General features: G+C 52.6%; 5 protein-coding genes across 5 annotated transcripts; 3 read left to right on the top strand and 2 right to left on the bottom strand.

Moving 5' to 3' along the window:
* Positions 1 to 141: 141 nt before the first annotated feature.
* Positions 142 to 1104, top strand: J4E84_003166 (uncharacterized protein; the record flags this gene model as incomplete). The annotated part of the gene is made up of 1 exon (XM_049385784.1): positions 142 to 1104. One exon carries the CDS (start codon positions 142 to 144, stop codon positions 1102 to 1104), a length of 963 nt encoding a protein of 320 aa, XP_049246661.1.
* A 554-nt stretch (positions 1105 to 1658) lies between these two features.
* J4E84_003165 (uncharacterized protein) lies at positions 1659 to 2483 on the top strand (the record flags this gene model as incomplete). The annotated part of the gene is made up of 1 exon (XM_049385783.1): positions 1659 to 2483. One exon carries the CDS (start codon positions 1659 to 1661, stop codon positions 2481 to 2483), a length of 825 nt encoding a protein of 274 aa, XP_049246660.1.
* Positions 2484 to 3832: 1349 nt separating this feature from the next.
* Positions 3833 to 4842, top strand: J4E84_003164 (uncharacterized protein; the record flags this gene model as incomplete). The annotated part of the gene is made up of 2 exons (XM_049385782.1): positions 3833 to 4096; positions 4147 to 4842. The coding sequence occupies 2 exons, from the start codon at positions 3833 to 3835 to the stop codon at positions 4840 to 4842; spliced, it is 960 nt and encodes a 319-aa protein (XP_049246659.1).
* A 10275-nt stretch (positions 4843 to 15117) lies between these two features.
* J4E84_003163 (uncharacterized protein) lies at positions 15118 to 20663 on the bottom strand (the record flags this gene model as incomplete). Its single annotated transcript, XM_049385781.1, has 2 exons — positions 15118 to 16940; positions 17546 to 20663. The coding sequence occupies 2 exons, from the start codon at positions 20661 to 20663 to the stop codon at positions 15118 to 15120; spliced, it is 4941 nt and encodes a 1646-aa protein (XP_049246658.1).
* Positions 20664 to 21442: 779 nt separating this feature from the next.
* J4E84_003162 (uncharacterized protein) lies at positions 21443 to 23213 on the bottom strand (the record flags this gene model as incomplete). Its single annotated transcript, XM_049385780.1, has 3 exons — positions 21443 to 21640; positions 21686 to 22475; positions 22522 to 23213. The coding sequence occupies 3 exons, from the start codon at positions 23211 to 23213 to the stop codon at positions 21443 to 21445; spliced, it is 1680 nt and encodes a 559-aa protein (XP_049246657.1).
* Between the last annotated feature and the right edge of the window lie 1053 nt (positions 23214 to 24266).

Raw genomic sequence — 24266 nt, 5'->3', positions numbered from 1 at the left:
GCGTATCGCCATGTCAGCAAGGTTCCGGGAATTTTGCGTCGTTGAAAGCTATATGGGCCACGAGCTTCGCACCTTCTGCTTTCATCATCTCATCACTGCGCGCTAAGTTACCTCAAGAACAACAAACCTTACATTGGCAGGATGTTTACACTGTTCGGAGATCGCGCCCCTTCATCGCCCCCAGATCCGGCCAAACTCCAGCTCCGACCCAACGAATGCCAAGTGCACAGCCTTTCTGACGGGCGCTCTCTTGGCTTCGCAACCTATGGATCTACGAACTCGTCGCACCCTGTCATCTTCCTTTTTCACGGCCTGCCAGGCTGTCGTTTGGTCGGAAGAAGCTGGGACAAGCTCTGCAGGGACATCGGCGCGCGTCTCATCGCCATGGATCGTCCAGGCTGTGGAGATTCGACGCTCGCGGACCGCAGTCTCGTTGACTGGCCTGCAGATGTTGTGAGCCTCGCAGACCATCTCGACATTGAGCGCTTCAGCGTGCTCGGTGCTAGCGGAGGCGGACCATACGCGTTGGCCTCCGCACGCTTCATTCCCCAAAAACGACTTCGGGCGGCGACTGTAGTGTGCGGTATTGGACCCATCGAGGCACTTCTAGACACTGTACCCTATCTATCATGGCGGCTCATGGGTATAACTCCATGGCTGCTACGACAAGGGGCCCTCCGTGTCTTCCTACCTCACATCCTCATTCGTCCCTACCTCACTAGGGACCCTTCCCGCCTCAAGCGTGTCCTCGAAGACCAAGCCAAGACTCCAGAAGAGAAAGAGCAATTTCGCGACAACAGCGGAGAGACCGATCTTGACGACGTTGTCGCATCATTACTTGAGGCTTTCAAGCAAGGCGCTGGCGGATGCATGCAGGATGGTGCTGCGCTTACGAGAGAATGGGGCTTTGATCTGAAGGACGTAGACAGCGAACGGGTTTGGCTAGTACATGGCGATCAAGATGCGCAGGCGCCGTTGAAGGTTGCGCAGTGGATCGATGAGAGATTGGGCGGCGGAAGACTGCGGACGCTCGAGGGCAAGACACATTTTACGATCTGGAAGGAGCATTCGGAGGAGATATTCCGACAAAGCGCTGAGGCGTAAGTACATCGGTGGATGAATGAGTGTTCGCAAGTTCCGCTGCAATCGCTCTTCTCCAAGGCTTGGTACGGCTGGGCGTAATGCGCAGCCGGCTCATCTTCAAATTTCGCCCATGTCCGATTTCGTCACTCGGAGATGCGGGCTTCCAGTCGGCTTTGTCAGGACAACATTCAACATCTCCTTCACCGTTAACATAGCCATGTAAGTCTTCCCTCAACTATAGCGATGTCAAGAATATATAAACACTCAAGCATCTCACCTCTTAGCTGCAACATACTGAATTACCCACTTACCACAACAACCATCCAAAACCCTACACAACGACCATGTATCTATCCATCTTCAGCCCTATGTTATTAGCAATAGCCTGGCTTGTTACTTTTGCATCATCCATGCCTTCCAAGGGTCTCTCGCCCGTATGGGAATCACTCGCCCCTATCCCTCTTTTCTCTCGTCAGGAACACTCCACAGTATTTCTCCCACCATCTACCATCGCAATTCTTGGCGGTATTATCCCATCCAATACATCCTTCCCACCCATAGACACTACTCCTCTGATGCAATTCTACTCAATCACGAACAACACCTGGACCACGAAAGCGAGCATGCCACGAGGTCTCAACCACGCCAACGCAGCCGTTGTGGACGGGAAGATATACGTTCTAGGTGGCCTGGCAGAGACGGACAACGAGACAACAAGGGTATGGGGCGCAGTACCAGACTCATGGATGTACGACCCTCTCACAGATGCCTGGGAATCGATTCCAGGCCTACCCACCGGCGAAGAAAGAGGTAGTGCGGCCGTAGGCATTTACCAGTCCAAGATCTATCTCGCGGCCGGCATGTCGGAGCTTGAGCTCGTCGAACATGGCCGCCAGCGCAGTGTCTCTGTTGTTTCCATCTTCGATACAAAGACCAGGACATGGCTTGCCGTTCCAGAAGCTGCCAAATATATACCGGCACCCAGAGACCACGCTGGAGCTGCAGTTGTGGGCTCAAAGATGTACGTCCTCGGTGGACGGGACAGCGGACAGGAAAATGTTCGCGACACGGTCTTCATCCTCGATCTTTGTGATCTGGAAGCTGGTTGGAAGACTAGCTCGGCGCGCATGCCTACGGCTAGGGGTGGTGTCGCGGCTGGTGTTATCGGGAAGGACATCTACGTCTTCGGCGGTGAGGGCAATACGCTATCGGAGACCGGAGTCTTTGATCAGGTCGAGGTTTATGATACCGTGCGGGATCGATGGGCGAGGGCTGGAAAGATGAAGCTTCCTAGGCATGGCACGTATGCTGTCGGCGTGGAAGGGAAGGTGTACATACCTGGAGGCGGTGTAAGTCAAAGCGGCGCGCCAGTGTCTGCCTTCGATGTCTTCATTCCTTAGGGTGTATTCATGGCGCGATCTGGGGTCGACCTGGAACGAGGCGGTCAGAGTTGTGGTAAGATTTCTCGAGTCAACGTCAGCATCATTTCATTCGTTTGCAAGAGTTAAATTGGATATATGTAATCAGTCATTCGTTCGTAGCAATATTTTCCGCAACAAATCTGTCATACCGCAATGATGAGAAAAGAATGCTACATTGGTTGCCCTTGCTGTTCCCTCACCCGTGCTTGCAAGCCTCATTCTGCCGAGCCCTTTCGGCGCTCCAAGTATAGTGTTGAGATGACAGTCTCGGTCTTCGGTGTTGAACTTGTAATAGTAATCGGATAGCAACAAAGCCAAGGGTTGATGGAGGTAAGTAAGAGCTATGCCCTTAGTATCCCCGTCTGACATCCATAGACTCCCACTAGTTCTGTTTCGGCGGTGAGCGGTGAGATCTTCCAGATTCGGTAGATCTATGTCGGCCCGCATGACCATAGAGAATCAACAAACGGATGCTGTACACTCGCCATTGCGATAGAGTTCGATGGACGCCTTTGGCTTTGCGATGGATGCATGCGCGACGAAGATCCTTGCGGAGGGTGGTAGCCTGAAGAAGCAGGAGACGATGGGCCATAAGGAGCTAGCGGCGGCTAGGAAAGAAGCCTCGGAACATTTCACCACCACGAACATGATGCGCTTACCACCTGCACCTTGCACAACTACCACAGGTCGTTCCATTCAGCCCCTGACGTCTTGTTGGACCTTTTGAGGCTTTTGGAGCGAGGAGATCAGTTCTGGAACTGCTCGATATTATGGGCGCCACAAACTCAGCCCTTGGACCCGGCATGTTTCACTCTGCCCGTGCCGTAACGTGCGGATAGCCACACGTGTGGGCGGATTAGGTATGGATGTGGCGCGTGTCAACACCTAACTAATCTCTAGCCGGTCGCTATCCGACACAGTGCAGGCCCCTCCCTTGAGCCTCTACACGTGGAGCGCTTTCTCGTACGATCCACCAGTCAGGCATCGCGGCAGACCTGCAAAACGTGAAACACCATCTGCACCCCTCACATTAGATTGCCTGGACATGCAGGCCTAGACACTTTTTGACCAATTCTCCGTACCGGCTTCTTCATGCACATACCGAGAATGTCGTTTCCACCATTCAGAATGCAGGTCAGCGCCGGACTGGCAATCTCACCTCTCCACGTCTAGTCCACGCCAAAGATTTCGGGATGGTCCGCATTGGGAGTCTTCAAGAGGTCTAAAAGTACCACCGGTAATATATAGGATGATGACCAGGCACTGTCTGTTTGTTTCATTCATCTATCGTCTCTTGTTTCCTCTTCCATTCGCTACCAATCGCCAGGATGCGTTACTCTATCGTCGCGTCGTTGCTCTCGGCTGCTACCGCCGTCTACGGCTATGCTGACCCTATGGCCTGTTCCGGTATCTGCAACAACGCTCACGACCCGGCCCTTATCCGTCGCGCCGATGGCACTTACTACCGTTTCTCTACGGGTGGTAAGATTGCTATTCACACCGCGCCTTCGATCACCGGTCCGTGGTCCTACAAGGGTGCCGCGATTCCCGCAGGTTCCAAGATCAACTTGGCTGGCAAGGACGATCTCTGGGTACGTTCTGTCAAGTATACGCTTACTCGAAGACGAGCTAACGAACTCAGGCTCCTGACGTGACCCTGGTCGGCGACACATACTACCTGTACTACACTGTATCGTCTTTCGGAGTCCAGAACTCCGCCATTGGTGTTGCTACTAGCAAGGACATGAACACCTGGACCGACCTTGGTGCCACTGGTATTCAGTCGAGCGCGGGAAAGAACTACAACGCCATTGATGGTGCGCTATACTGGGATGGATCCAAGTTCGTCATGTCCTTCGGCTCCTTCTGGAACGACCTCTTCGTCCAGAACATGGCCAACCCACCCGTCAAGACCAGCTCTTCCACTGTGACCAACATCGCCTTCAAGCCCGAGGGAGAGCACGCTCAAGAAGCTCCGTTCATTGCCCTGAACGGCAACTACCACTACCTATTCTTCTCCGTTGGCAAGTGCTGCGGCTTCGATGCCAACAGGCCTGCCGCGGGCCAGGAGTACAAGATTCAAGTCTGCAGGTCTACCAGCGCCACTGGTGGCTTCAAGGACAAGAACGGTGTCGACTGCACCAAGGGTGGCGGTACCACTGTCTTGGAGTCCCACGGCTTTGTCTACGGACCCGGTGGTCAGGGTGTCTACTACGATCCTAAGGAGGGCCCTGTACTATACTACCACTACGTCGACACCCGCATTGGTTACGGCGATGGCCAGAAGAAGTTCGGTATCAACAAGATCAACTGGTCCAGTGGATGGCCTGTTGTATAAGCACTTTTCGGAAGTGTGGGCACATGCCAGGCTCAGCGTCGGCTGCTTGCTCGTCCGTTTTGGACACCTTCATGTCTATACCTTTTTCTCTATACACTTTTACATATACCTATTCTGTATATATCTGCACAATGCATACATATGTGCCAACATTATCGCGCTACTTGAAACGTTGTGCAGTTGCTTTTTTTGGTTCAGACTGCGAGACAGCAGCTCATTATGAGGGGGCTTAGCAAAGCCGAGCCATTAGTATCCTTACTTAGATGGGCTTCTCAGACAAAAACACCAAGAAGTAGATGACATGATCGGGGTTCGATGGTATTCTGCTTGCACATTAGTCCGACTGCGTCGAAGGCATGAGGCTTGCGTCATCAACAGCCCAGCCACAGCCGAGCAGCCACAGCCACGCGTCCACAGCAACCTCCTAAAGCACCGCACGCACACTCGGCGTCATGCCGCAAGTTATCCACTGTTCTCTCCTCGCAAACCCTGTGTATTTTTAGATCCCACGATATACATATATCGTGTGCACCGAGGTTTATCTGCCCGGCCTCGGCAAAAGCTGTCGCGATGCGCTCCATTACCACAACTCGGCATATTGCCAACCCGATCTGCAGGATCGACATACGCGTACGCATGGACTGAATTTCTCTTCAGTCATACCAAGAACTCGCACGCGCTTTCCGAAGAGCGCGTCGCGATGCCACTCGATCAACCCACGCATTTCAACCAACCCCGAATTTTCCACAGCTTCCGATACCGGCCGCTGGACCCCTCCGAGGGTGAGGATATTCGCCTCTTGTGTCTCTACCCCGGCGAATTTCACGATCCTATCCGATGCGATCTCCTCCACACGAACCTGGATGATGACATCGAATACGAGGCCCTTTCCTACACGTGGGCGTCCGAAGATGGAGACGCTAGCTTATCACAACGCATTCATTGCGCTTACTTTGGAGAGGAACACACCTCGATTCTGCCAATAACTTCAAGCTGCGCGTCTGCGTTGCGCAGGCTAAGATCTACCTCACAAGAAAGAATGCTGTGGGTCGATGCACTCGCCATTGATCAAACCAACATGCAAGAGCGAAGCCAGCAGGTCTCAATCATGGCGAGGATATACTCAGGCGCTTCGCAAGTTTTGGTCTACCTAGGAGAAGAAGATCTAGGATTCGGTAATCGCAATCTATGGCTAGACGCCGAGAGACGACAAGTTGCGCTGAAGAAACTCTTTGCCAAGAGATGGGCCTCGCGGGTATGGGTGATTCAAGAAGCAGCGCTGGCGCAAAAATTAGTGATGGTTACGGGCAACACATCATGTCCTATGGATACTAATCTAATGAGCCGCATCCGGGGAAGAGCCAAAATATCTGGATTGCAGATACCCGGTCCACTAGCTTGGGACCCACTCGTCAGTGCGCCAACGAGGGACCTACTCACGATGTTGCATATGACACGCAATTGTTCGTCGACAGATCCGAGGGACAAGATATACGGTCTTTTGGGCTTAGTCGGCGAGCGCTTGCAGAGTCTGGTGCCGATCGATTACTCACAAAGTGTGGATGAAGTCATGACACGCGCGGCGGCCGCGATCATCATCTGCAGAGAAGACTTCGAAATATTAGCATACGCATCGCATACCGCCAGACCTGCACGAAGAACATTACCCACTTGGGTACCAGACTGGACTGGATGTACAGGCGACATCACGATACGACCTCAATTCCAAAGCCCGAAGATAGGGCCCTGGAAATCGTTGGAGAAGTTGATGTGGAACCGACCCGGAGCTGCTCAGCCTCACGAGATAGACTGGAAATCAGTGGTTGACATACCCGCCAGCTGGTCGGCCAACATCTACTCAAAGCCGTCCATTGAAGTTCGTGCACACTGTCTTGCAACCATAGACAGCACCACTATGCAAGGGGACAACGATACTCGACGATGGCAAGGCGCTCAGGATTTTGGTTTCGGCTTGAAGAATCTGATGGATAGTGACGCTGCACCGCGCAGTTTTGATATGCAGTCGTGGCCTGCGCGATATAGATGGCTCTTCGATCCTCACTTTACTCGGCTCAACCAACCCCAATCTCGAACAACAAGCGCTGGGGATCTCCACCGGATTGGATTACAACAATTCTGCGCTGAGCTTCAAACGCTCAGCAAAGACAAACGCATCTTTCGGGCTGGCTACCTCCCCGCAGTAACGAGCCATGACTTCGAGATGGGCGATACCGTATGGGCGATTGATGGCTGCACAGTTCCGCTTATCCTCCGAGCTGAGCAAAACGTAAGGCCCAGGATGGCTGGTCGCCGATGCTTTGTCATCGTGGGTGACTGCCACCTGTTTGCTTTGTCGCATCTCGATTGTTGGACGACAGCGGGGACAGGACTTGATCAACGATGGGACTTTGATCCTTTTCGCCATATGGACGCGATGGGTACGCAGATGATCAATATATATTGACGCGTAAGCTACTGAATTCGCCGTGAGGTTCAGCTTCAGCGTCAGACTCAGCCTGGTGTGGGCGCGATGCTCACCGATTGGTCGAGCACAGCCGGTGTGATGCATGCACTATGCCACCACCACAGGTCAGGCTCAGTCTGCTGCCGTTCGTCATCCACCACAGCCACCCCAGAAATTATCTCTTCATCTCTCAGTATTTACACGTATACACGCAACTACAGGACAGCCACTGTTTTGCGCAATGCCAGAAAGAGCATGCAAACATCCGGACAAACGGGAATTCGACGGCCTAAGTTGCTGCCTTGCTTGTGGTGAGACGGTGTTCGATGACTCGGTCTTTGTGCCTACCAACCAGATCGTGGATACCGAAGATCATTACCAATATACCAGTCTGAACTACAACCGTGGCCTAGAGATACGACTGATCGAGCTTCTACCAGGCGAGACAGCTGATCCAATCCGATGCGAGATCATACATGTCAATCTGGAGGACAATCCGGACTACGATGCAGTCTCGTATACGTGGGCCACGGAAAGTGGGGATGACAGTTTATGCAAGACTATTCAGGTTTTGCGCGGCGGTTCCATGTTGGTTACTGCGAATTGTGATGTTGCGCTTCGACAGCTCCGGCGACGTGGGCTTCGACGGCGACTTTGGATTGACGCAATATGTGAGTAATAACAACATTTAAAACTGTTCTCGTGTCATTGGCTTATGGGATTAGGTATCGATCAAAGCAAGATCAAAGAAAGAAACCACCAAGTCAACCTCATGGATCACATATACTCCCTTGCTACTAGCGTGCGGATTTGCGTTCAGGATCCTATAGCTCGATCTAGTGGCATGGATTATAGCCCTGTGTTTCGAAGGTTCGGGCAAACCCAGTCTCACGAACCTGCAGCTGTCCATCACCATCTACTGCCGTACGATCACGTTTCACTAATTATGCAACTTCTTACGCGTAGGTACTTTAAAAGGATATGGGTGATTCAAGAAGTCGTATTGGCACGAGCTGCGTATCTGGCTTTGAACGACGAAGAGCTTCTCTTAACGTCGGCGGTCTTAGAAGGCATGATGTCCATCTGTACCTACCAGCTCGGAGGAGGAGGACGACCACCACCAAGCATACTCAGCTGGCGTGCAAATCAGGACAAAGCATCAAGCATTCTGTCCTGTCTATTTGCTAGCATGAATTGCGAAATGACTGATCCACGAGATGGCGTATATGCGGTTTTGAGTCTGATGGAGCCTCGGTCTAGGTCACTAATATCAGTGAACTACGCATCGACAGTCGAGTCCGTCTATGCGAACGCCATCGCGGCCAACATCTCGACCCACCAGGACTTGGCCATCTTATCGTATGTCGGCGTTGGCACCTCAACCCACCAGGCCTCGGCCATCTCATTGTACATCGGCGATGGCACCTCAACTTCTCCTGAAGAGAACACATCTTCATCTCCCGCGACATCCGCGGGAGGGTGGCAAACGGCCATGTGTCTTGATATGGCACGTCTACGACTCTTTGTACTTGACAATTGTGGAAGCAAGTCACACGATCCTGTTCCGCGCATTATCCCCAAGCCCTTTCCTCCTCAATTTGGAATGCATTCGATGGGAGCATGGCGACCAACTATGGACATTGGAGTAGCTTCACCGGAAGACTACTCCCGAGAAATCACCAGCGGAAGTCATGTATGCCTTGTGGAACTGCCGCTGCCAACCCATACAGATTTTCTACCAAGGATTCGTATTCAAGCACATTATATCGACAGCGTCGATCAAACAGTGTTCAGTTCCCGATGGGGCAGGTACCTGTGGGATATTGCATACAATATCTTGAGTGAGCCTAGTTGCTTGAAATTCGTAGACTTCTCCTGGCTAGCAGCCTTGCTAGGAGGGTCCCCAGAGACTTCCTCGGGCACTTTAGATAAGGATTGGTACAGGTACCAGGGCCGTTGTGTTCGCCCTCTTGAAAAATGGCTTCCCATGGCTCAGGAAGCAAACTTAAGCATATCGGGACCGAACTTGACTGAAATATGGACCTTCTTCAACCAGATGCACCTACTCAAAGGTCAATTCTTCTCAAGTCACTTCAGCGTTGGATGTGTCAAGACAAGTATACAGACTGGCGACGAGATATTTGCCGTCGATGGCGTGGGTTCACCCCTCGTTCTCCGCAAGACAGGGGTAAACCAGTACAGGATAGTAACTGAGTGTTGGTTATTAGCTGCGCTGGAGCTTGATTGTTGGAACCCAGGGACCAAGAAAGGAAGATGGGGTGAAGACGTGGAAAGACCTACGGAAACCCAAACGCGCATGATCGAAATATACTGAGTCGCCTTACGCGCCATGTTGCAGGGCTTACAATTTCATATACTTTACTTCTCGTGTGCCGTAACTGTCAAGCACAGTATACACCATAAATTCACGCAGTCGTAGCTTCTGACGATGGTACGAGAAGGACGCGATGTCGCGCCACGTAACAGTAGCGTGTATGATTCAGAAGTATCGCGATAGCGGTACTCAGTGCAGGTCGCTAGGCCTTGGATATGAGCGGAAGTGAAGCCTACTAGCAGACTGGCAGTTATATACGTCCATACATTCGATCGTACACGCCCTCACGACTAGTGTCCGGAACGACTTGGCACTTGAGCGCCTCAAAAACACCGAGTCTGCTGGGAACTAAATTCCCTGACGCTGAAAGATTGCTTCTTCAACAGTAGCGTTGCATATGTGAATCTGCAACATGGGCTACAACCAGCTTTTCCCTTACATGTACAAAGCAATGAACGCTGATTCGATCCAAGGGATATTGCCGTCGATCTTTCTCGGGAATACCTTTCATATGCCAGTGCTCGAGCTGCGATTACGTTGGCTATTCTGAAACCCCAAGATGCTTTCGAACATAAGCTTCTGAATCTCCAGGGAAGTTTACATTCTCCATCGTCGGGTGGTAAATCTGCATCCAATCGATGAAGGTCCAAGTAGGAGATCCCTTTAACTCAACAGGTACTGGCGATATATTATTGTTTCCCAAGTCCAACCGGATCGGAATGATTTGATTGGCGATATCTTCCATCATCGATGGCAACTGAACAGGAAGACGCCAAACCATACAATACATGTCCGTTAAGATTTCCCGATCCGCAATATTGCGCTCCTCGTAATCTGCCATGGCAGCGGGTAGACTAGCTCTCAGCGCAGCAGCACTGATAATGCTATTCCATATACGAGCAGCTTCGTCAGACCGAGCTTCAAGTTCGACAACAAAGGATGCTGGTGGCATGCCCTGTGATGGTAAAGCTGCCAAACGGATCAGCCATTCGAGTACAACGCGCATGTGATTGTGTAAACGGCACCATGTGAGAAATCCTGGCGAGCGTGTGACTGCTTCTGACTTAGCCCAGCAAGAAGGGGCAAGACTGGTAGAGAATCCTACGTGCATACGGATGTGTAGCTTCGAATTTTCTAAGCAGAAAGGAATGAGGCCCTCGGCGTGAGCTTCTGGGTTACTAATGCTTCGAGCTTCTTCTTGGAGATCGATGGAGCGGATGTTCTTGCGAATATCAGTCTGGAGCCTGCTGAGTGCATCGATACAGATCGCAGTCGCTGAAAAATAGAGCTTGACGTGTTCATATTCTCCAATCCAGTTCCATTGGCCTGGCGTAACTGGCGCTAACAACTGCTCAATGATTTGTAGTTCTCGGATAGTAGGAATAAGCCACGGGCTCGGGCGCCAGTTTAGAACTTGTCGGTGTGTTCCTTCCCGAAACGGACAGAGCCCTTTGTAGTGCTTCGATAAGGTACACGCTTTGCCTGCGAGCGTATCAAAACTTGGAAGCGAAGCAACCTGATCCAGAGTGTATTGCACAGCGTCGCAAAATGACGTGGTGAATACATCTTGAACCATTGCTTCAGCTTGACGCATATGATAGAAGTCCCAGCCACTTTTTATAGCTCGGAAGGCAGACTTGTAAACACTGCTTAGGTACGGAAATGCTTGCACGACATTAGCGAGGATATCGTCCGACACGAGCTCTGCAACGTAATGTAACATGACTAGTTTCGTCCATCGAGCGGATTGTAGGAGGTTTTCGAATCGTGATGATCTGGAGCGCAGTCCGCGGAAGACATCATCTCCTGGTTCGTCGCAGCTTGACGTGAACGTAATAGTGTTGAGGCGAAGCGGAAGGCCTCGCATCTCCCTCGCGATTGCTTTGCATACGTAACTCAACTCCAAACCCCTTCCATTTGCGAAGCGTAGGCTGCGCGACGGAAAGTCGTAGAGAAGTCCGTCGTCTTCATGCGAATAGTAGGCGTAGATCTCGTCGCGGAGTTCCCTTGGTAGTCGAAATAGTGGCGACGTACGTTGATCAATCATGTTGAATAGGATGACTAGAATCGATGAGTGAAGCTACTCCAGGTGCTGAGGAACGCAGGGCTTTAAATAGAGCTTGCGCTCCGATGCTTCTGCAGGCAACCTTCGTCATGTGACCCTTCGCCGAGACCTTGGAACCATGTTCTTCATCGAGAACGTACCATGGTATCAATGATAAGCGAAATTTCATGAGCTATCATTGCCGGGCAACACTCGCACTAAGGTGGAGTAGCACGCATGTAGGGAAATGAGTGTAGGCTGTCGCGGCCTACAGTTCTTGCCCTCGCAACTCCTGCCGAAGGGCTGTCCATTTCCATATTTGGTTCGTTTCAAATTGATCAAGTGCAGGTTTATCGGGAACAACCTTACATCTGCGGCTAGAACGTGCATAAGATCCTACTCTTGGAGTACGTCAGCGGGAGGAATAATCAATGCAGCTGGCATTGTCAAAGATACCATACATCATGTCACATGAAGATCAATCTACTTCAACTTTGGTCTGTACTGCTACCAGGGGTTAATTCCATCTATGTATCCGAAAAAATCTAAACTACCACTACTGATATGGATGTATAATAAATCAGAAGTAGCGTACAAGGCCTGCTTCTGTCAGAGACGAACTCTAATCATCATTCTGACTGTGCAAGTAAGTCCTGAAGTGATCTTCCAAGTTACCCGGGAACTCGTGCTTTCGCATGTAATAGAGCACGAAAAACTCATCCATGCCGAATTTGCGACACTCCTCAACTGAGTGAATTGGGGCCCATGTCTCTCCCGGTAATATATCCAGCCTGATCAGTGAATTACCGTCAGCGACATCTTTGAACACAGCTGCCAGCTGTATCGGAACACGCCAGATGTGAGTGAATGGTTGTGGCACGGGACCTCTCCGTGGATTGTCAAGGTCGTAGTTCACAACGTGTTGTGGTAACTGAAGCCTTTTTGTTGCCACACACTCTTGGTACGTCCAGAATAGGGCGGCTGCTGGTTGACGTGCATCTAGGTCAACAACGAATGAGCCTGGAGGCATACCACGTGAAGGTAGTGCAGCTATGCGCATCAACCAGTCCACGAGGATTCTCGGGTAGCAGCCTTGATCCCCGAATAAGCGTGAAGAGGTGGTTCTATCCATTAGGATCGCCCATTCCCAGTAAGACGGCACGAGGTTAGTGGTGAACCCGGCCTGCATCAAGATACGTAATTGCTTGTTCTCTGTGCAAAACGGGATCAGGCCTTCGGCGTGGGCATCAGGACTGTTGACAGCCCTACAATTTTCGCTAAGGATGATGGAGCGTATCGGCTTCCGCGCCTCCGTAGTAAGTCTGCCAAGCGTAGCTATGCATATAGCAGTTGCCGAGAAATAGAACTTTACTTGGCTGTAAATCCTAGGCCAATCGTAGCCCTCTGAATCAGGAGGCATGAGAAGTGCTTCAAGGGAAGTCAAGTCGTCAACGGTTGGGATCAGCCACGGAGCAGGTCTCCAGGCCAGGATTCGTTGATGTGACCCTGCTCGGAAAGGTGAGCGGGTACCGGGATAGTGATTTGACTTGCTACATGCCAGGGAGATCAGGTGGTCGAATTGTGGGTGATCGGCAATGAGGTCTAGGCTCAGCTGCACAGCCTCGCAGAAGGAAGCGCAGAACGTGTCTCGAGAAAGACTCAATTCGGTCGAGAGCCCCCAAAAGTCATTGCCGAGGCGAATGTTGCGGAAGATGGCTCGAAAATTACTGCTCATAGCTGGGCAAGCGTCGATGACTCTAGCAATGACTTCTTCGGTGACCAAATCAGCGGCGTAATGGAGCATCAAAAGCTTAGTCCACCGGACCGAGTGGAGCAGATGCTCGAAGCGGGCTGACAGAGAGCATAATCCCTGAAAGGAGTCCTCGTATCTCTCCAAGCAGCAAGGAGTGAACGTGATGGTGTTCACCTTTAGATGGATGCCCTTCATCTCATCAGCCACCGTCTTGCAGGTACGAGACAGGTCGAGCTCTTTGACACTGGCATATTTCAGTGTCTTCGAAGGGTAATCGTATGCTAAACCCTCTTCATCGTAGGCGTAGTACTCGTATATTTGATCGCGGAGCTCGCGAGGCAAGCGGAAGAGCGGGCATTGGTGCTGGTGGGGTACCGGTGGAAGGTGGGTAGTGGAGGAGGCTATCGTCATGGCTGGCTTTGTTGAATCTAGAAGAAGATTTGGATGTCCGGTGAAGTTAGATGGACAAGAAGGAAGGGGAGGAGTGTAGCAAGTTTTTGTGTTATCCGACTTGGAGGCAGCAGCGCATCACATGACCAAGCTAGTCAACCTGGACCAAGGATCGCAAACTCTCTGTACCACGATATGTTTCTTCCCATGGAAGCATACTTCGCACGCTGCCTAGATCCACTGTACAGACGATGATCGTCGAATTCGCAGCGAGGTAAGTTGTACGCGCACGATTGGTGACTGAGTAGGACGAGGATGCGACATCTTCCTGAACACACAAGTACGAACGCGTAACATGGGTATGGACGTGAGATTTACAGGGTTGGGAAGCACGAAGCCACAGAGCCGGAACAGACTGAACGTGTAGCAATCATGAGGTTATGAAGTTTAAGAAGGCATCACCCATCGCAGCGCGACTTCCTCGAGCCCACTAGCGTCTTGGCATATATTTTCCGCCGCAACACCATCGCCGTCATCACCAGCCCATCGCCAAAGCTGCACGCCGCCCACCTCCCACCATCGCACACCCTCCCCGCCACCCGTGGCCCCTCCCCCACCCCGCAAACCACACAATGCTATCCCGCGCCCTCACCCTGCCCATCCGGCGGCCGTCCACCCTCCAAACCCTCCACACCAGCCTCCGCAGCTCCATCCGCACACGCACCCAGCACATCCACACACCAACATGTTCCTGTGTTCGGCCCACACTATCCACTTTCCGCTCTGCGCCCAGCACCGGCATCCGCGACCTCGTTTCCAGTTTCAACAACTTGAGCATGGGAGGAAGAATACAAACGCGCGGCATGAAAGTGCGGAGTTCAGTCAAGAAGCTGTGTGATGGGTGTAAGAGTGTAAGGAGGAAGAAGGGGCGATATGTGTATATTATTTGCTCGAAGAATCCGAAACATAAGCAGAGGTGAGTTTGGGTTGTGGATATGGCTATGGAAGGTGGGTGCTAACAGCGCGTAGGCAGGGATAGATGGGCTTTTGTATACTCTAGGAACGACGTAGTAGCATGAAACGGTGCGGTTGATGGATCTGAGAATACAATACGGGAAAGAGGAGGAGCTGTATCATATGTATGCATAACAAGGCATCACAGGCGTTTAACACGGCACTACGAGATTGGGATAGGTCACTCAGCTACTGCAACAATTGGAACTCGACTGCACTTGCAGGATAAGCTCACAGCCATAGTACTCGTGTATATCATTACGTCGTAACTCATCTCAGCCCATACTCCCCCCACTCCTATCCCCCGAGATAATCCCCGCCATCTTCAACAACTCCCTATCCATCTCCGCATCCCCCGTCCCCAGATTAACCCTCCGCCTAGCCTCCGCCTCCCTCTCCTGCCACGCCCACTCCCTGCGCTGCTGTTCCGCAACCTCATCCCCACCACACCCCCACACCTCCAGACACTCAATCTCAAAGCGATCCTGCCAATCCTTCTTCTTCCTACCAGGCAACTTGCTCGGAAGGAACGAGCCCCCGCCTTCAGACAAATGCGTGAAGACCGCGAATTCGAGCGCGTCGTCAAGATGAAGGGAGACGGGGCCGGGGCGGAAGGGCGAGTGCGAGAATTGTGTTGAGGAGGCTGTTTGCGTGGGGATGGGGGTGCCGAGGCCGAGGCCGGCGGGGTGGGTGGGTGATTTGGAGAAGTAGGTGTAGTCTTTGCTGAAGGTGGAGGCGGGGAAGATGTCGTGGGTGGGGGAGAGTTGGAAGAGCTGGGTGGAGGAGTCGCCGAAACAGGTTTTGCCTGTGTGTTTCCATTGTGAGGATATGTAGGCGCCGTAGATGAGGGTTTGGTTGGGCGCGCTGGAGGTTATGCTGGAGGGGTGGCGCTTGGGTGGGAGCATGTCTTGTAATGCGCGTTCGCGTGTGCTGGAGGGTGTTGCAGGGAGGAGACGACCTTTTACGAGGAGGATAGTAGGCGCGCGCCAGTTGAAGACTTGCTTTTCGAAGGAGCCCATGCTGAAGCCGTGGGTATTGCCGCTGTATAGTGGACGTAGTCTGCGGAAGAGATTGCTGCCCTTGATGAAGAACGAGAGTTGGCTGAGTGTAGTCAAGTTCAAGATCTCTCCCGGTTCTCTCAAGATAGGCTCCAGTTCTGCTTTTGGCGGAGGTATCACAGGTTTGCTCTCTTGAGTGGGAGAGCCAGAGCCTGCCTTCTTTTTGGAGAGGTCAAAGTCCTTCGCAAACAGGAAGTGCTCGAACAGTGGGTTGAGCCCGTTGAACAAGTACGGCATCGTTGTTGAGACGACAGTGTTGAATGTGCGATACGTGACACCCGGATGATTCTCGACGTTGAAAGACGACAATATGACATGCGCCGCTCGCCGTAACTCTTCGACCCTTTTGTCTGAGAGATCTGGTGCCAGTGACGAGAGACTTTGCTGGGCGTCGATCGGCGCAATGAGCAGCAGCAGCTCCACCAGCTTGAGGAAGTTGTCCGTTGGTATGATCGAATGATGAACGTTCGTCTGTTCCCCATGCTTAAACGCGTCGATTGCATCCATAGAGTCCAACGCAGCCAGCACCAACTCATCATCGTCCTCGTCTTCTCCTTCTTCCCCCTCATCCGGCGCATCAATCGCCCACCCCATATTATTGCTCCCACCCTCCACCTTCTTAGCTTTATCCTCCACTTCCTTCTCCTTATCCTCCAAACTCGACCGTATCCCCTTATCATAAATCGCCAAACTCCTATAAACCTCCCTCAACCAAATCTCCTTCCCCCTCTTCTTAAGCACAGCCCCATACCTCTCCGTCAATATTGTAACAACCTTAAGCAACGCCTCTTGCGTAAGTATAGCCGGCGCCTGACTCGGAAGCGGGAATGCGCCAAGGTAGCTAGCCATCTGGAAGACAACAGAGCCCACGCCCAGCGCATCGGGCAGTTCGAGGAACCGACATAGCGTGCTTTCGCTCCAGTATTGTACGCCGGATTCGGTATCGGCGAGGGAGCGGAAGACGGAGTTGAAGCAGTAGAGTTCGAGTGGGGAGAAGCTTTTTGACGCGAAGCGTTGGGCGATGGTTTGGGAGAGTTGCTCTGGGGTTTCGTTAGTTGGGGTGTTTAGGCGGCGACTGGGTAGCGGCGGGTGTAGAATGGGAAGTAGGTGACTGCGTATACATACCCAGCGTCAGTTGCGGGGTATCGTGGGATGCTCCTTGACCCATGATCGCGGTAGCTAGGCGGTTTCGGCGCGAGGTGGCATGAGCGGGGAAGTTCCTAGGTCGTCGCGTCGCGATGCTGTTGTCAACGATGACGGAATGTGGGTTATCTCCGATAACACCGAGATTCTGGGACGCGTGCATTGTCTATTCTCTTTCACATCGAGTCCATCTACCGCGTATCGTTTCGTCACGTCCACATTATCAACCCCAGCTTTCATGGCGTCATTGGCTACTTTTACAATATACGAAGAATGCCGTCGCTAATATACTACCTCGTTCCATGCATGTATGCTACGCGATGGAGCAACGCGTTGAGCAAAGATCTTTCGCCAAACCATCACACCATACAAGAGAAAGACTACACATCCACCCTCAGAAAATGATCGAAGCAAACAAGCTGGACGCCTGCATTGCGTAAAGGTTCTGCTAACTTCCATTCTGATACTGACATAGTCTACAGAGCACCTGTTCATCCCCTACCCCGTCCGCGTCCACCGCGATCTCCACGATCACCCCGTCCGCCTCCTCTACCACGACCGCGTCCACCCCCGCGAACCCATGTCGGCGCATCTCCCATGGTGAAATTATCACTTGGAGGAGGTCCACCTCGACCGCGGCCGACATTGTAGAACCCAACGGGCGGAAGAGGACCAGCAGGAGGCGGAGGAGGGAACACAGGAGCTGAACCATCCAAACCACTACCACGACCTCCACGGCCAAAGCCCCCACGACCGAAGCCTTGGACGCTATGAGAAGCTCCGCCTCGTCCGCGTATAAAGTTCATGGTGTTGCTGTTGTAAGGCGGATGACCGGTACTGGAACTGCTCTGTCCACCACGAGTACTAGGTTCATCGCTGCTGCCGCGACCACGTGTGGATGACCTAAGCTCATAACGAGGTGCTTCGGCAGAACCTTCCACGGCAGGTCCGTTCGTATCGGCAGTTGTATGGCCCCTACCGAATCCTCCACGATGTTGGCCACGGCCGCGGTGAAAGCCTCCGCGTGCAGCATTCTGCAGATTTTGATTATCCATGGCTTCACCGAAATCATCCAAATAGTCCCACATGGATTGAGTGTCTGTCTGGCCTGGCGAGGATTTTGCCACTGAAGCCCACGTTGGTGCTCCTGACGAACTTGCCATAGAAGCCCCCGTCGCTGCTTCCGACGAGCTCGTTGTGGGACCCCCCGGTCCAGGTGGGTAAGGCGAAAGGCCAGGCCCGAAATGACTTGCCGGTACCTTTATGCGTTTTGGGGCTTTCGGGGTAGGAGGAGCGACGTATTCGACTATGAATGTAGCGCCGTACTTCCTCAATGCGGTCTGTAGATGTGGTAGCATGGCGCCCAAATCGCTTGCTTCTGGAACCCGGTAACGAGCAGCCATGGTTTCCGCAAAAGCCTCGTCATAGGCGTACATTTCCTCTTCGATTGTTCGCTCAAAAGCCGATTTGTTAGTTTCAGGTACCCTCTCTTTGACCCACTCTTCCACTGTACTGAGAATGGTATTGCCTTGCTGTTTGAAGTGGAAATCGACAACATCTTTCCAAAGTGGTGGCGGTTCATCGAGCCAAGCTAGAATGGCAGTGCGTACGGTATGGTCACGAATCTTTCTGTTGTACATCGATGAAGGCCCGTTGGGGCTGCGAGTATAGCCCGCTTCCCTTCCTGGTTCGTTGTACCATGGCTCCTCGCACAGTATCATTGCTTGTATGGAGATCAATACTTGTAGCAATGTCGACTCCCCAGGATTCCATGGCTCTCCAGACCATGTACCAAGTAACGACAGACAAACCTTACCGTCTGCGTAAAGATTTGGGTTGATGTTTAGACGACCGCCCGCTGTTCCCTTGAAGTTGACCTGCGGAGGGAGGTTCGGAAACATCCCGCCGCAGAAGATGTCGAACTCAAAGAGGCCATTTTCATACGGTGTATCAGCAGGTCCGACAATGACGCACTTGAGGATATCGGGCCTATCCTCACAGTAGCGTACGAAGATGCCCGGTGGTAGGCCTGTTTGCAGCGTCGTAATCTCTGTCATCAACCGCTTGAACCTTCCCGGTAGGGAGTCGGTGAGGCCCTTCGCTGTGTTCCAATAGTAATGAGTTTCTGACATCAGCTTGGAGTCTACATCCCTCAAAGCGAGGCCATCAGGTACCACGACGGTCGCCTTGCCGCCTGCGCTATCGGTCGCTGTGATCATATGCGTTTGAATGAATTTGGTAAAGATAGCAATGTGGTCGCATACGTAAAGCATTGTCAGGTCCTCGTCATCCTCGAAAGCTTTCGGGTTCGTATTGAAGCTCTGTAGCATCAGTGAGCTCTGAGTAGTGAGGTTTCGTAGACATTCGGCTAGAGTGGTCACCCTCTCCTTTGCATCGGGTACCCCATCATTGAAAGAGAGCGTGAGCAAGTCTATTGTCTCAGGCCGCGCATATCGAGGGCCAAAGAGCGCTGCCTTCGTACTGGAATGCGAACCAACCATAGTCAGGAAGGAGAACAGCGCCTGATAGAGGTATTTGCGATTGGTTACGTCGGTCAACGAGTCGTTGCGTAGAAGTTCTGCGCAGTATGGGAGGATCTTGCTGTTGTTGAGCATTTCCAAGATAGCACCAGGAGGATCGAAATCGAAGCAGGTCTCCCGCTCGAGAGACGGAAGCAGATCGGTCAAGCAATACAGGACAGTTATGCTGAACATGTCTTCTTTTTTCTGTGTAATCCGCGCCTTTGACATGAAGTCGTCTTTTCTTCCCACCGCATGTTTGGGTTTGGGTTTGGGTTTGTTGGGTATGGGTTTCATCGAGTTCATAATGTGTTCAAAGCCGTTCGGGGTTGGTGCTTTCCCATACATGTCTTCCAGTGCTTCAACATTGAAAGGCAAACCGTTGATATCATATCCGGCTTCGCCATCGTCTTCAGAGGTGTCGTCGTCGTACATATCGTGATCATGTCCACTGGAGCCCGAGGTATGCCCGCCGTAGCCCTTACCACTAGGCATGGATTCTCTCGAAAATCTGTGACCGCCCAAGGGACCTGTATTTAACCCTCCGCCGCGGGTAGACTTCTGGATCTTCATGGCCTTTGATTTCGACTCCGGCTTGACTTGCTTGGATATGTTCCCGAGATTTCTGGACTCCCAGATGCGCCGATCGAATCCACAGAGAAGTGCCCATATCAGGAATAACCGCCCGCCCACACAACACCATGACACGTTTTGTGAGGCAAACCCGACCTTGGATGACTTTGTGAAGGCGACTGGCTCGCATGCGATGCATGAGCGCGTGTTGCATTTACTGCATCTGAGATTGCAGGATAACTGATCCACTGTACCGTCCGCCCAGTCTTGAAACAGGTTCCGAATATCCAGTTCCGATGAAAAGAACAGGTCGTTGCATACGCGGCATCTGCGTGTCCTGAGGTGATTTGTGAGTTTCGCGAAGGTGTCCAGGGTAACATAGTTCGACGGCGTCTCGGGCTGGTAGTCTGCGATCCTTGTATCGTCCTTGTCTGCTTCTTCCATAGGGATGACAGGGCTCGTTGTATGCATGGCGGACCCGTCATCGGAGTCGTCCCTGTCTGCGTCGATCGGGTCTCCTTCCGACATCGTACCAAACTCTCACAATAAGCAAAGAGTCTGGAGGTATTCCGTAGATCCTTGGGTGACAGGAGCGGGCTGGAAACTAGGCCGGGAGGTCGTCACGGATTTCCCGTCGTCAGATACGTTCGAAACGAGACACTGTATGCTGCGAGCAAGTTGATTGTTGATAACGATTGGGTAAAACAATGCTCGCACAAATACGCGAAATGCGAGGCTGGACCACAGCTACCCCAGCACGTGCCGCAAACCGCAAACGCTGCTCATGTGCAAGCTGCCGTGTAGCGAGCGGCGCAGTGACGGAAGAATACGCTGGCACTTCTGATGTTGCGATGGGGTGTGGAGAGAAGGTCAGTAAGAGCGAAAGGCAGCGACGGAAACGGAAACAAGGCTAACTACGGATAGACGCAGTCACCTTTACTTGCCTGGGGGATAGGTGGTCAGCCGCGCCTGCCCAATGGGAACTCACTGTTGTTACACAGGCGCCGCGGGTCTCAGCCGCGGAGTTGGGGCTGAGCATGTGACGTCGGTGCCTAACCACATTCCTGGGAGCATCTACATGATTGCGGAAACACGCTACGACCGCGCAGTCACATGGGCATGAATATCAGAATCAACAATTATGCTAAAAGCATGGGTAGGTAAGTGTCGATACATCTGGATCTTTCCAGATCGCTGTCTCATTCATGTCAAGGGTATGAGCCGACGGCCATGCCAATGACCCTAGCTCCTTCCCAACACGAGCAGCAAACCTATTCAAACACCGCTGCAGATGCACGCTCAGACGCCTACAACATGACCAACCCGATACCGCCCATGTGGTCCTTGCTCGACTGGTTCCGCGAATCAATGCCACCCGGTATCGGCGCAGCGCGGTAGTTGTAGAGGTAGTAATGCAGGGAGCCGTCTCCAGCGCCGAAGCGTTGCTCCTCCAGGAACAGCGGGTTATCGAGAAGGGTAAGCGCGTTGAAGACGTCAAAGTCGGCCTGGTTATGTTAGCAAAGATATATATTGGAGGGTAGGGTGCTCACCTTCTTTGACAAAATCAACGCGTCCTTCATCAGCAAGTTTAGTCGCTGCTTGAGCTTTGTCTTGTCCTTGTCTTCCTTATCGAATGCTACTTCTGTACCGTAGTAGAAGAGGTATGCCGCCTTGATGGTGTTGTGCTTCTTGTTGCCGATGACAGTGCTCTCAAGGTTGTAGAAGGAGAAGTAGTCGGTGATCTTGTGGGTGTTGGGGTCTTCAACAACGTAGCTCCACACAACTTGCTCCTTAGGCTTCTCCTTCGGCGCCATCCAGTGCTCGAATTCGGTCTTGTTGAAGACTTGTGCCATGTCCATGCGCTCCAGATATCGCCTCAGGAGATCAACAGCTGCGTCAACGTCCTTGGCCTCCATCTCGCGAAGTCCGGGCGTAGAGGTGGTGTCTGGGAGTTTGTACCGTATGATCTGGCGTTGCTTGGTGCTACCGTGGGGGAGAGGAGAGAAGCCGACATCGTAAAGCTTCTCCCAGTCGATGGCGCGGTGGAAGTAGCGGGCTGTTGAGACGGGTGTGGGAAGTAAGGAGCCGACAGTGTATACGGCCTGGAATGTGCCTTCGACGTAGCAGCGGCGGGTAATCTCTTTGATGAGGACGGGTGCTAAACGCTTGGAGCGGAGCTTCTTGTGGACGCACAGGAAGTTGACTTCGGAGCAGTTGAGGACCTTGTCGCGAACGCGCATTTGTATCGGGATGCCTGAGATGAATGCGACGAGCTTGCCTGAGGCGGTTGCGCGGACACCAACATGCCATTCCTTCTTCCAGCCTGGCGCTTTCAGGGCCCTGCTTGTGTTAGCCAAGTCTCCAATCCCTCTCTCCAATGACCTACCAGTTCAGGAATGACGGCGAGTACTTGAAGCGGAAGGTCGCATCCTTGTCTTCAACGTAGTGGTTTGTGAGCAGCTCGTATACCTCCTCCAGCTGCTTCTCGTCCTCCAGGTCCATTGTCACCCACTCAAAGCCAGGGTACATTGGGCTGGGATTCTTGTCCACCTCGTCAATCTTGATCTCCTTGATTGGGCCGTCTTTGATCTTCTCCTTGTTCGCCATCTCCTCGAAGCTGGGTACGGGCTGTGTCTTCCAGAAAGCGTGGCTGGCCATGTCCTTTTGGCTGCCCTGTGGCGCCAGCCCCGTCAGCATCTCGTTGATGTTGAGCTTCTTGATCAATTGCGCGAGTTCTTCCTTGTTGTTCGCCTTGCCCTGCAGTTCATTCGCCAGGCCGGGGTTGTTCGCGAGCAGCATGTTCATCGCTTCCTTGGGTAGGACGTTTCCTGCGGGCGCATTCAGGTCGGTGGTCTCGCCAGCCTTGCCTTTGCCGCTGATGGCATCCTTGATCTTGCGCTTCCTGCTCTTCTTCTTCTTTTCCGACGCGCCCTCTGCGCCTTCCACCGTCTCGGTCGCGTCGTCGCCGCTCTCGTCTGCGGATTCGGCTTCTGCCTGCTTGCTCGATTCGGCGACAGCTTCGGCCGCTGCCTGCGACGTCGCGTCGGGGTCGGAGATCTTGGAGGCTTCCTGAGGCATGTTGGAGGGGTGTAGGGTGTGTCGGCGGGCTAGCGGGGAGGTGTGGCTGTTGTAGTCTTGCCTGGCAGCTCAGGAACAGGTAATTGAGCACTGAGAGCTGCTTTGGGTGGGGCATGGAGGGGCACCTCGAGTCGCGGCTGCACCTGCCCTGCCGTCAGCACCACAACTTCATTCACACATACACACGAACATGGAGACTGGTCATCGATGATCACAAACAACTTGGATACTCGTAAGATGACTTCATTGATTGAGCGGTTGTAACGCGAATCTCAGTACCAAATACAAACAGGTGGGTATCTTCCTAGCCAGACTCCAAAACACCCGCCAAACGCCGGTCCTGAAAGGCGCCCAAAAGCAACAGTAGCAAGGGGTATCGTAAAAAAGAAAACATCCTGAGGATACCATCGCGACCAAGATCCACAACATCACCACCACAACATCCTCATCTCACACTACACTACTCAATCACCCCTTCTACACCCACTTAACCCGCGTCCATACCATCTCAGCATCCACATCACAACCATCAGTCGCTTATCCATCCGTCCAGCACATGCATGTCAACACAAACAAACCCTACCCACCCCACCATCCTTCAGAACGGGACCTTCCCGGGGTAAACCCCGGTCTAGTCACTCAGGCACCGTAAAGGGCTATACCTGCTGCATAAGATAAAGGTGAGGAGCTGGTGTAACAAGACAGTCGGGCAATCCAAACAACACATAGTGTGTTCTTGAGCTTCAGTGTCTTGACTCCAAGAGGGTGGGGAGGGTTTGCTGGTAGCGGCGCGGTGGGGCACCCGGTGAGACACACGAATGCGCTACTCACCCTATAGGTGGCACAGGGCCGCTACCTTGTCAGTGTTGAGTCTTGTGTAGAGGGAGGAAAGGCGGTGGTGGTATTGAGGTGGATCGATGAGGGGAGGTGGAGGGGGTTTCAGTAGGTGTTTACCGGGGTGTTCGAGTGGCGCTGGTGTGTGATGAGGATTCGTGGCGTTGACATCGTTTCTCTCATGTTCGTTGGTATCTCCGGTCAGAACTCTGTCCGTGT

Source organism: Alternaria hordeiaustralica (genome assembly GCF_023758085.1).
Source record: "Alternaria hordeiaustralica strain BMP 2776 chromosome Unknown scaffold_4, whole genome shotgun sequence".
Taxonomy (NCBI): domain Eukaryota; kingdom Fungi; phylum Ascomycota; class Dothideomycetes; order Pleosporales; family Pleosporaceae; genus Alternaria; species Alternaria hordeiaustralica.
This window is presented reverse-complemented; position numbering and strand designations above follow the sequence as displayed.